The sequence below is a fragment of the Hippopotamus amphibius genome, chromosome 6 (assembly GCF_030028045.1).
Source record: "Hippopotamus amphibius kiboko isolate mHipAmp2 chromosome 6, mHipAmp2.hap2, whole genome shotgun sequence".
Classification (NCBI taxonomy): domain Eukaryota; kingdom Metazoa; phylum Chordata; class Mammalia; order Artiodactyla; family Hippopotamidae; genus Hippopotamus; species Hippopotamus amphibius.
Window position 1 is genome coordinate 44,103,695 of NC_080191.1, and position 12,234 is coordinate 44,115,928.

The 12,234-nt window shown below is 37.4% G+C and overlaps 1 protein-coding gene across 5 annotated transcripts in view; it reads right to left on the reverse strand.

Annotated features, from left to right (window-relative positions):
- The window catches only part of NHSL1 (NHS like 1), a 241,442-nt gene that overhangs the window by 14,844 nt on the left and 214,364 nt on the right, over nt 1-12,234 (reverse strand). For 3 of the 5 annotated variants that reach the window (XM_057738198.1, XM_057738202.1, XM_057738199.1), the window contains exons 4-5: nt 6,650-6,839; nt 1,128-1,259 (exon numbers count right to left, since the gene is read on the reverse strand). In XM_057738198.1, coding sequence (XP_057594181.1) covers nt 1,128-1,259; nt 6,650-6,839 — 322 coding nt within the window. The remainder of the gene's footprint in view (nt 1-1,127; nt 1,260-6,649; nt 6,840-12,234) is intronic. The other 2 variants (XM_057738200.1, XM_057738201.1) reach the window with 1 other exon arrangement.

Consider the following 12,234-nt stretch of genomic DNA (forward strand, 5'->3'; position numbering starts at 1 on the left):
GTTTTGAGAGTATAGCCCTCAACAGCAAACAAAATTAAAAACATCAGGTGAAGTAATCATAAGGAAAGAAGTCCACAGCTTGGCCAAAAAGAAAAGGGCAAGTTTCAAGATAGGTAGTATGAAGTTGGATACAATAATTATAATAGCAGCTATTACATTTATAGTAGTACCAGGCACCAAGCGCTTCATCTGTATAAATTCATTAACTCCTCAAACAACCCCATGAGGTAGGTTCTACCAACATCACGGACCACGTTTTTGAATGAAAAAGTAGACTCAGAGAGGTGAAGTAACCAGCTGGAGGCCACCCAGTGAGTAAATGGCACAGACACAGACAGGATTCAAATTCAAGCAGCCTGGCACTGGAGTCCCTGCTCTCAGCCCTGCTGCCCAGGCAGACACTCCTGATGGGCCATGAAGAAACAGGGGGAGGAAGTGAATGCAGAAAGAAGAGGAAAGGATCATCCAAAGCATATATAAGGATAAGCAGAAACAAAAGGGATGAGTGAATAATGAAGACAGATGCCCGCTCCACCAGCCAAAAGAAATGTTTTTGTTTTGTTTTCTGTTTTTATCATAGGTTGAAAAACACTGAATCAAAACGCCATGACATTGTTTCACCGGAAGTATCAATAAAGCACTAACCAACATAAACGACCAGTTTCTACTGTACAGGTATTTACTAATGATGCTATACTGCTGTCTCTTTGATGCCAAAATGCCACCAAAATGGTCAGTGCAACTAATGAAGTCTATATTCATAATTTGAAGTCCTATAATAAGTTTTCGGTTTTATGAAAACAAACTAAATTGAAAGTAGATTTTATTGTGGGAATTTTCATGGTTCAAGGTATATACAGATGATGACATAACTGTTACATTTCTATCATCCCAATTAATAGTTTTCATGTACGCTCTTCCTCTTAGCTTCTCATCAAAACTGAATAAATCGTCGGCATGGGATGTTAAGATCTGTACCCAGTGCCGCATTCAGGAAAGAAGCCGGGTGCTGGGGCCTCCAAAAGGCTATCAGAATGTATCGATTTCATAAGCACCACCCATGAAGTTAGCACAGTAATGGGGAGTAGCAAGGAGGGGCGACAGAATACACTTCTGATGAGCCATACCTAGCTCCTTCTGTATGCTGTCAGGGACTCCTGTAATAGTCTTTCTCCTTTTGACTTTCTTCGGTCGTCTTACCAGAGTGTCTGTGTAAATGAGAGACCGCCGAAGGCTGGCCTGGCGATCGAAATTCTCCCCTAATGTAGAGTAGTAGAACAAGCAAAGCAAGGTTATTTTCAAGCAAGCCGACACCATGCACTTTCTTCCAGAAGCTTGTTGTAAAATGATAAGAAGGTATTAATAATGATGTTAGCCAGTCATACGATGATGAATGGATGCTGACGGGCAAAAAAGGAAGGAAAGCACATTAGCATCATAAGGCTATTTCCCAACTTCCATGTGTGTGTCCTCCCAAGGAAGCACCTTGAGCTCATTTGCAAATGAACCGGAGTGGCAAATGCAAACTGGTGAATAACACACAGGAAGAGTCATTTTGGGTTACTTAAAAAAAATGGGTCATTTTGGAAGTCTTTTACAAAGATCTTCTGGATACCGAAATCACGCTTTACATCAGCATGTATGCGGTGCTGGTGATGAGTATGTTTGACTCATCTGGTTCTCTCCAGAGACCAATGTAAAGTCTTGTCCTATGTAATTAAACAAATAGCTTAATCAAGAATTTTGGATGAAGAGCTTTTTCTTCAGTCAAGGAGGCTGACAATTTGGATAGACTGTGGTAATTGCTATGGTACAATGATAATGAAAATGAAAAAGCCTTATCATGATAAAGTACTTTCATCACAATGAAACCCAGTAGCACTGCTGGTGTTAAAGCTGAACTGCTTCTTGCTGTTTCTTAATCACTTTTCAAAGTTGATCTGAATTCATTTCAGGTATGTTGAAATCAAACCCAGAATGTCACATCCACAGGGATTTTTTTTCTTTCTAGCATATAAGCTGTGTGATTAACACACCATGGGAAACCATAAAATAGTAACATTATCAGTTATTGATGGGTCTGCTTTAAATTACTTGACAGTTTAATTAAGGGAAGTTTTATAGCTGACCTTGTTAAATGGTTCTCCTCAAAAAGAGATTTCAAAAATGCATATACACACACAAAATACATACTTTTCTGTTGTAAGAAAAGTATAAAAATTATTCACTCTTTTTAGCAATACTTATGCACAAAGTACATATGCTATAAACAATGTACGAGGGTGAGTCAAAAATTATCCGCACTCTGGCTGTAGAATTTACTTTAATTAACTTTTAGAAAAGACAAATACATCATTTTTCAACACAATCTCCTTGCTTTTCAATACACTTTGTCCGTCAGTTAACAAGCTTTCGTATTCCCTCATTAAAAAATGTTTTAGGCTGAGCTGTGAGCCATGAATGCACCTCTGTCTTCACTTCTTCGTCAGAAGTGAATCTTCGTCCTCTTAGGGCTGTTTTGAGGGTACCAAACAGGTGAAACTCCGATTGAGCAAGATCAGGACTATACGGAGGATGCTTTAACACCTCAAAACGAAGTTTCTGCAGTGCCGACAGTGTGGGCAGAAGTGTGCGGAAATGCATCATCATGCAAGATCGCGAAGCCCTTGGATAGCAGTCCTCTGCATTTAATCCAAAGTTTAGGCTTCAGCTCCTCAATAAGCATCTCACTGTAACGAGCATTGTTGATTGTTGAGCCTTTTTCCTGATAACATTCCAATACTGGTCCTTGCGAATCCCAGAAAACTGTAAGCATCAATTTTCCAGCTGATAGTTGACTTCTGAACTTTTTCTTGGTTGGCAATCGAGGATGTTTCCATACCATACTCTGCTGTTTACCCTCAGGCTTGTAGTGATGAATCCACGTCTTGTCACCAGTAATGATTCTCTTTAAGAAACTTTCACCCTTCCTTAGAGTATTGGTCCAAATTTTGTTTGCAGATATCCAAACACTTCTGTTTATGCTCTTCTGTGAGTTGCTTCGGTACCCATCTAGCACAAACTTTTCGAAACCTAAGTCTGTCATGGATGACTTCCTTTTGAGGTTTTAAAGCATCCTCCCTAGAGTCCTGATTTTGCTCCATTGGACTTTCACCTGCTTGGTCCCCTGAAAGCAGCCCTACGAGGACAAAGATTCACTTCTGATGAAGAAGTGAAGACAGAGGTGCATTCGTGGCTCACAGCTCAGCCTAAAACATTTTTTAATGAGGGAATATGAAAGCTTGTTGACAGATGGACAAAGTGTATTGAAAAATGAGATTATGTTGAAAAATGATGTATTTGTCTTTTCTAAAAGTTAATTAAAATAAATTCTACAGCCAGACTGCAGATAATTTTTGACTTACCCTCATATCTTCTATTTTAATAAGAATAGGTTGTGAATAGACCCAATAAGGTTCTAGTCAAAAGAGGATAAAAGATCTAAATGATCAAAATGCACTTCACCTACAAAGCAACAAATTTAGATAAGTGCTTGCAAACTTGAAAGTGCTTGCAACTTTGTTCCTAATGGAGAAAAACAAAAATGATTTAGAGAAGACCCTCAAACACCAGAAAGTACCGTCACTGTGATAAATGATTCACTATGTACAAATAGCATATATGGCGCTTGTAAGGGACAAGTCAAGACTTCACTGGTCCATTAGTTCCCTGCAGCAGAGGAAAAACATTTTCTTGTATCAAGCCATTAAGAAAGGACAAAACATTAATAGATAGTTGCATTTAGTCTCCAGTTTTGCTTCCTAAACAAAAACAAACCACCCAAGCTCCAAGGAAATTAAGAAACAAACCATGAAGACGAACATACACCATTACTGGTGCTAATTCTCCATCTTGCAACATGACCTAAAAGGACTGTCTCCCCTCTGGATTATAACATTTCTGGAGGGTAAGGACCATGATCATGTACCTCAGCATCGCCTGTTGGCATTGAGCTCAATGCCTGACACAAAGTAGTTATTCCGTAAATATGAATTGAGAGGAATTTTATCATTTCCTTTCACTGAAAAATGACATTAGTCAGTATGGTTACTACTTAGAAATCAATTTAGCTAGCTCAAACATCAGTATAAAGGCAGTTTGTAAGAAGTGCTTAAGTATGTTTACCCACTCTATTTATCTTCCAGGTGAAAGAGCTGTTATCCCACATGGCAGATTACAGGACACACTCATATGTACATTTTATTTAAACATTTTTTTTTTTTCTCTTCAACTCTTAGAACATGATGAGTCCCCACAGGACTATGACTAAAGGGCTTAAATCAATTTTCAAGCCAGCAGCTCATTGTGCTAATGTTCTACCTCCATGCCTGGTGAGCATCTCTCTGGATTTGAAATAATATATTTATTGGCATTCTTCCCTCTGCTGAACTGTACTGAAAATCAAACAGAAGGTCAGTGTTTACCCAAATAAATGAACACATGACAATGCCCCACAGGCAGCTACGTTTTCACCTCAGAAGTCTTCTAGGGCTTTAGAAATGTATCATTTAAAGAGTAGGAAGTTGTATAACCTACGTCAATCCAACTACTAAAAGTGAACATTTTAAATGTAATGCTTATTTATACCAGAATATTAGAAAACTACTTCTTTATGAAATATGTGTGTGTCTATGTGAACACACAGACCCAGAAGACAGATCAGTAAATATGTAATTAGGTATCTGCTTTCCACATTTCCGAAAATGTGAATCACTCAAAGTAAACTGCATTTCCCCCTCATATTGCTCGTTTCTTTATCGTCATTCATCTTTCCTGTGTGGCATTTTCAAGGCCTCCTTTTAAACTCTATGTAATTCATATCCACTTAGTCATCAAACAGGAGAAAATTAAGTTCAAAGAGACTGGCACTGTCTGTTGTTGTAACAATGTATTTCACTGCAAATTATTCTTTATTCCTGAAACTCTAGTTACACTGCTTTAAATTTCCTAATTTCACAATAATGCATTTTATCCTAACTCCATTAAAGGTTGTCATATTTCATAGCACAATCTTATAATATTATTTCTGAGGCATTTAATCACATATAATGTAATTATATTTAATGAAAATACATTAAATATAATGTAATTTAATCAAATAATGTAATGCATTTTCTTGTAGAAAATATGTACCCATGTATTTCATTGAGCAATAAACACTGTACTTTGTTCTGAAACAAAACTATGCATAAAAATATCTTTTAAAAATATGATCTAGGTAAATGAGAATCATTCAGAAAATGAATGTTATTTGCAAAGAAAATGGAATGAAATGCCATGCTATTCCTTTAAGGCTTATGTATAGTAAATGTGGGAAAATGCACATGGAATTTAAAATAATTCATGTACTTATTTATTAATTTTCTCTGGAACTCAAAATAGAGTTTTAAATGTAATTTTTAAATATCCTGTAGGGTTTTAAAAAATTCTTCAATAACTATAGAAACTAAAACTAAACCAAACTAAAAATGTTTTTAGACTCTTACAAGTTCACCAACGCCATGGCAAAAAGCTTTCTAACAGTAGTTAATAGCTCAGTAGTTGTAGCCTCAGAGACATAGCAAGGGTGCCATGGGTTTTCAGGCTAGTTTTTTATGAAAACTTATCCTTATTGGTCACCTTATTTATTTAGGTTCTGGCCCCACAAGTCAGGTTTTATATGGACTGATTATCAATATAACTATCAGTAAGCTATTTCTCTTGAACACATAGTCTAATGGCTGAAGCTACTAACTCTTAACGTATCTATTTTGCATTTTGTACACTCACCAAACCACTGACCTATCTTCTTTGCAGGCTATGGAAGTGATAAAGCAGAAAAGTTTTGATATCTTTTAACAGTTCTTCTACATTTGTGACATATTGTCTTTGAGCTTTATGTACATTGTTGTCACCTTAATTATCACAAATGATTAAAACCTGAATATAATATTCCAAAAGAACTTGAATTTCACATTTGGCAATTAATATTCATATTCCAGCTTAATGTAACATGTTCTCAAATTTTTATATTCAGAAGGAATGGATTTTTATTTGCTGATTATAGAATTCAAGTTATGGAGATCAAGATATAATTTTACCATCCTAGTAAGTTTTTTTGAAAAATATATGTATAATTATTAATTCACTTGATATTTTTATTTCAAATAACTTCTCCCTTTTTCTACTTGAGAAAACAAGAAGGTAAGAAAATCATGCAGAAATATCACAAAAGTATTATTTCTTCACTTTCATAAATGAGTTAAAATAGCCCTTTAGAAGGTAAATCTAATTTTTTCTTATCCAAGATCATATTTAGAAGATATTCCCATATAGTCAAAATATTTTTAAAAGGCAATTCAGTTAAAAGACACACTTTAGCTGAATGGCTGGACCACTGAGCTTGCTGACATCAACCTTTGGTGACATAGTCTTCTAATCTAAAAGCAATACATATTCGACCTGCACACACACACATTTTAGTATTCCCTTCATTAAATAAAGCAGGAAGTCAGACCACAGCTATTTACCTTTGATATATAAATGACATGCTATGAGCAGACAACAAACAGAGAGCCACAGTCATTCTCCCAGAACATTTGTTGGAACCTGACTGCAGAGCAAAGCATACCAGTTATGTTAATAGGAACCACATCAGCCTGGACTGTTTGGGCCTGTTGTCGCATTTTCTGTTCCGGTGTTGGCAAGGGAAGTGACTTGGTCCAGTTGGTTTCAGTATTAAGGTCAGAGAAGTCTGTTGAGGTTGGTGTTTTAGGTCTCCTGGTGGAAAGTCTTTCCTCTTCCGATGAAGAGACAGAACACTGCCGGAGAAAGAAGGGAGAGGAAGGCATAGTGTATAAATGCTGGCAGAAACATTTAAAAATACATTTCTTAAAAAAAAAAAAAAAAATTAAACTAATTTGAAGCAAGCCAAAAAAAAAAAAAAAAAAGGAAAGAAAAAGGTCACATTTAGGAACAGAAGCAACGGTTTGCAAGAGAACTGTTCATCATCCTGAGAATGACCCATAATATATACGATGTGCAGAGGCCTTGGTCTCTATGCCATGAGGATGGCAAAAGGTTTTGCTGACCCACAAAATCTTTCAAGTTCTTCCTGCTTTTTTTTTCTTCTATATTTACGGTGATCAGAAAGCTTATGGATTTGGTTTAACATTAGAAATCCAGAGAAACATCATGGGTTTGTCTATCAGTTTCTATTTTTATTAGAATTTCGTTTTGCTCAAAGTAATTTCTAGCCTCAATCTCTTTTTCTTTAGGCTCTGACCTCAAGGAACAGTTTGAAAACGATAGAGCTATTGTTGTTCAACTATCTGTGCTCTTGGGAAACCGTTTAAATGGAAGAAAAATTCAGTGTGAAATTGTTAAATTATAAGAAGCTGACTGAAGCTCAGCCCGGAGCCTTATCAGAGTCCCGAGAAAACATTTCTAGCAGTGCCTGCTTTGATACAGATTAACATTCTAACTGGGAGCCCTTTTCAATACCTTTCTTCCGGTAACATCTTAAAAAGTGTAAGCAAGAAAGTTGTTTTGGCAAGCATTTTATGATGAACTTCACCATGGCTCCAGCAGCTCGTTCAAAGACAAGAAAACGCCAAGAACTCAAAAGAAATGTGATGGTCTCAGAACAACAATAACAACAAAAAAGGGTAGCTGACTTTCGCTGGGAAAAGGCAGGTTATAACCATCCTAAACGCTTAAGAACTGCTCTTCAAGTCAAAAGCGTTTAAACTACCACCGAAGGCATTTAAGAAAAGTTTTACTTAAAAATGAAAAGTCAATAAGCTTTCCCATGGGAATGAATACCTAGAAAACTAGCACCCAGGTCAATTCAACACCCCACAGCTCCCCAAAAAGGGTAACTGCTATCCCGACTCCTAAGACCCCAGCTTCATTTGCCTGTGTCTGAATTTTCTCTAAGGGAAATCATATTGTGTTTTCTCTTTTGTGACGTCTTCCATTTAACATTACGTTTGTGAAGATTTTTCTATCTTTAAAAAGCATGTGTTGATGCCTTTGTGGATTTAATGCAAGTTTCTAAGAGGATGTTGGTAAGACATCTGCAGAAATGCATTAATTAGATATCTCAAACAGAAGAACACTGCCGTCTCTGTTTCCTGTTATTGAATTAACCCTCCTGCTAAATATCTGTATTTATTCTACAACTACTAGCATTATACAGATCTGAAAAGACCATACAAGGACTCATGAAAATGGTTTGGTACGCGGGGTAGGGTCCTAGGTAAGACTCCAAAGACAAGATTCTATTCACTTTATAGTTAAGTGCCCCTAAAGCTGTTCCTAAACATTGAAGTTTACTTTGCTGTTTAAAAAAAAAGGGGGGGGGGGTGGCGGCTCCCCTCCCTGCCTTCCACATCTCACTAGAGGTATTTGTGAATCTCATGACTCGATAGCAGTGGGAAAAGCACTGTGGAAATAAAAGTATAAATCATGTGAACAGACATCTCAATATCTGAGATGATACATTATTAGTACGTAAGACATATACGATGATCATCTAGTTTCTTTGCCACCTAAGGAAAATGTGAAAAGCTTGTAATTAAATGGACAAATAAACATATTCAACTTATAATGAGCATATGTTACTGACATCCTATTATGATACTAAATTGCACCATATCTATTTGTGTTTGATCCAACCCTGGTTAAAATGGTCACAACTACAGACCCTTGAAAGGCAATCAAAGCAATTTTTGAATCAGCAGCAGCTAAGCCATACCGATATAAATTGATTATTTCTACCCTTTTTGCAGTTGTGACATTCACATTAGGTTTGATTATAACACTTATTATCTCCCCTTACGTTGCAGATACACAGACATACACACACACATTAAAATTAATTTTATTTGAGAATTTCATAACAGTTTGTGTAAAGGTCACATGTCTGAAGCTGAATCACAATTTAGTAAATTAGAAGGTTCCTCTGATTTTCTGATATATATCCATAGAAATAATTTTTCAGGCAACCTTGAAGCATGGCACACATTTTAAAGGCCATAAGAAGCAAATCCTAATCAACAGGTTTAAAAGAAAAGAAAAATAAAGCTTCAGCTTGGTGGAGAATAAATAGCACGGCAAGACCCTACTGAGAGAGAGGGTTCCCTTTTCCATGTGACGTCCGCCGAGGGAGGTGGAGAAGCGCTGTTCTATGGTCTGTATTCGGCTCATTGGAGCTCATCAGCCCCGGTTACCTACTTTTCTTTCAGTTGACTGAGAGTGTCAGAATCGATAACTATCACAGGGAAACAGTACTTCGGTTCAGCCTTGCTGCTGTGGGATGATCACCAGGGACCACTCCAGTATGACAAGTGACAAAGATCATGTATTTTATAAAGCGCTCCCTTCCTCTGCAAGAAAACTTCCCAGACAAGCGGGTCACGGGTACAGTTATATGCAAATGGGACTGTTATACAGTGCTACAATCTACTAAAGAAAAATAAAAAACCAGGATGATCTGACTCCCATCTTTCTCAGTGTGTATAAATATAACAGGGGAACAGGAAAAACCTCATCTATCTCAATGGCAGAACACATTACAGTTCCTCCATTAAGATGGATATTGTAATGCTCTAGATTATCACCTTAGCCTCTTAACTGGTCTCCATGCTCTGAGCTTGTTGGCCACCCTCCCCTTCGCCCCACCCCTCCTTTAACTGTCTATTGCTTAGCGCAGAAGCCAGAGGGATCCTTCTAAGATATGTCATATCACGTTGCTCCTGTGCATCCTTACTATAACCTATAAGACCCTACACAACCTATGAACTGGCCTATTGCTACCTCTGACCTCATCTTCTACTGTTCTATCCCTTATTTATTCTACTCCAGTCACACTATCCTCCATCCAGTTCCTTGCACGAAGCAAGCACACCCCTGCCTCAGGGCCTTCGCTCTTGCTGTTTCCACCACCTGAAATGCTCTCCCCTTAGACGTTCTCACAGACAGCACCTTCTTATTCTTCAGGTGCTCCGTCAAGAGTCCCCTTCCTGTTGAGGTCTTACCTGTTCACCTACCTAAAATTTCAACTCCTCCCCAATATTTTATATCCCTCTTCTCTGCTTTCTTTTTTCTCTTCAGTACATATCACTAGCATACCTATTTATCTTGTTTGTCTCTCCCATGAGAATGTAAGTTTCAGGAAGCTTTAACATCAGAATTGCATACAGAGTTATTTCACAATTTTAGCTAAAAAGGGGGTCACCATTCAATAACTGATTGCTCAATGCCTTGCCCTGGGTTACAGGCTCGATAGGAATTGGTACCTCATTTAAATCTTCATAGCATTAGCCTTGTTTTGTAAATAAGGAAATGGAATAAAGCGATTTTACTTTTGGAAACTTCACAAGTAGGCAACTGGGATTAGAACCCACACCTGCCCTCAAAGCTTCTGCTGTTTAACAGCGTAAAATAACAACTTGGCAATACTTGCAATAAATTAGTATGTTTTATAATCTAAAAATAAAATCTCTATTTCTCTGAATAAGAACAAAACCTTTAAAAAAAATCTATGGCAAAGCCAGCAGTGTGGTGTAGTGGATGGAACGCTCTACTCTGGAGTAAAAAACAGTAAGTAAGTATCAGCATGCTGGCTCTGTCATTTACCAGCTGGACGTTTTGAGCAACTCAAGCTCCCTGTGCTGGGAACAGAATAACTTAAATAGGGTTGCCATGCCTCATGTTAAGGGCCCCCTCAGTACAGGGCGAGTTATTTTTTCAAATAGTGAGCTTAAAGTGGTCTTACTTTCAGAACTTAAGTGCAGTTTTAAAAACTGTAAATTCATCAGTACTGTTCACTAACACTCCATATCCTTATTCGAGAAGGAATGGACAGTCACAAATGAAATGTAAGAAACCTCAATTTCTTGTGACAAAGTGTTTAATTTACAAAGGGAGATCACTTGCCATACCAGCAGCTGTTTTGTGAATTTTGGATGCTGTAAGTCCGGCATCTCAGAGACTACTAGGTGCTGTCTGGAAATCAGACAAGCTCCCACCAGATGGGTGGTGAGGCCTGAAACATGGTCTCTTTGGCAGATGGCCAAGTTACCAAAAAGTGGGCCTAACTATGAAACACATTTGCCTAGGCTTTCTTTTCCTTTCTTTCTCTCTCTCTCTTTTTTTCCTGCTATGCTTTCAAAAATTAAAAACCTAATTATAGCCAGAGTTAAACTTAGCATTCATTTAGCAATTATTATATAAAAATATAGAACAGATGGAAATGTATCGAACACCATTTAAGAGGAAACCCACATACATTCTAGTCCTTTTTACAGGACACTTACTTAGTCTGTGGTGTTTTTCTCTCCAGAATTAAACTTCTCTTGGGTTGACTCTTGCTTTTTAAAGATTCTAGATAGTTTTATAAGGTGCCAAAAGGTTTGCAGTCTCTTTTGGCTATATGCCTCTTCCACCATCAATATACACTTAGACACAAGAGATCCTGATTTCATTCTCTCCTTATTCCTCCCCGCCGACACCTCCCCTCCCTGGGCCCTGGACCCTGGACCCAACAACAAAAACCCAGGGTAGTGGTTTGGGGGGATCCACAGTTCACGGCCCATCCAGCAGCTCCACGATGGCCAGGAGGTGGTATCCAGATTCACTTTATTAAATAATTCCAATTGTTCCTTCTCTCCTACTCAGTATATTACCACAAACCTAGCCTCTTCATCACGGGCTCTAAACTTTCTTACCATGTACTGAATTAAAATATTTTGGATTTAAACTATCACATATTAAGTGAACCTGAATGTTCAAAGTGATAACGTAATTTCTTGCTTTTAATGAACTTTTCTTATAATAAATCATATATACAAGGTATGTAACATAACATGATGAATTTTTAAGAACCTACTACCCAACTCATGCCTTAAAACATTACCAATAATTGCATCTATCCCATACTTTCCCCTGCTTCCCCCGAGGTAACCACTCTCCTGAATTCCATGTTATTTATCATTCCCTTAATTTTTGTTATGTGTGTGCATAAATATGTCTAAATTACATATTTAGACATGACGGACTTTATAAAAATGGCACCATTCTCTTTGTAGTGTCATTTACTTACACTTACACTATGTTTCTAAAGACATATCCACGTAGTTGTGTGAGCCTATAGTTAATCCATTTCACTGAAGCATACATTCCATTCTCATACATTGATTTATCCACTCTTTT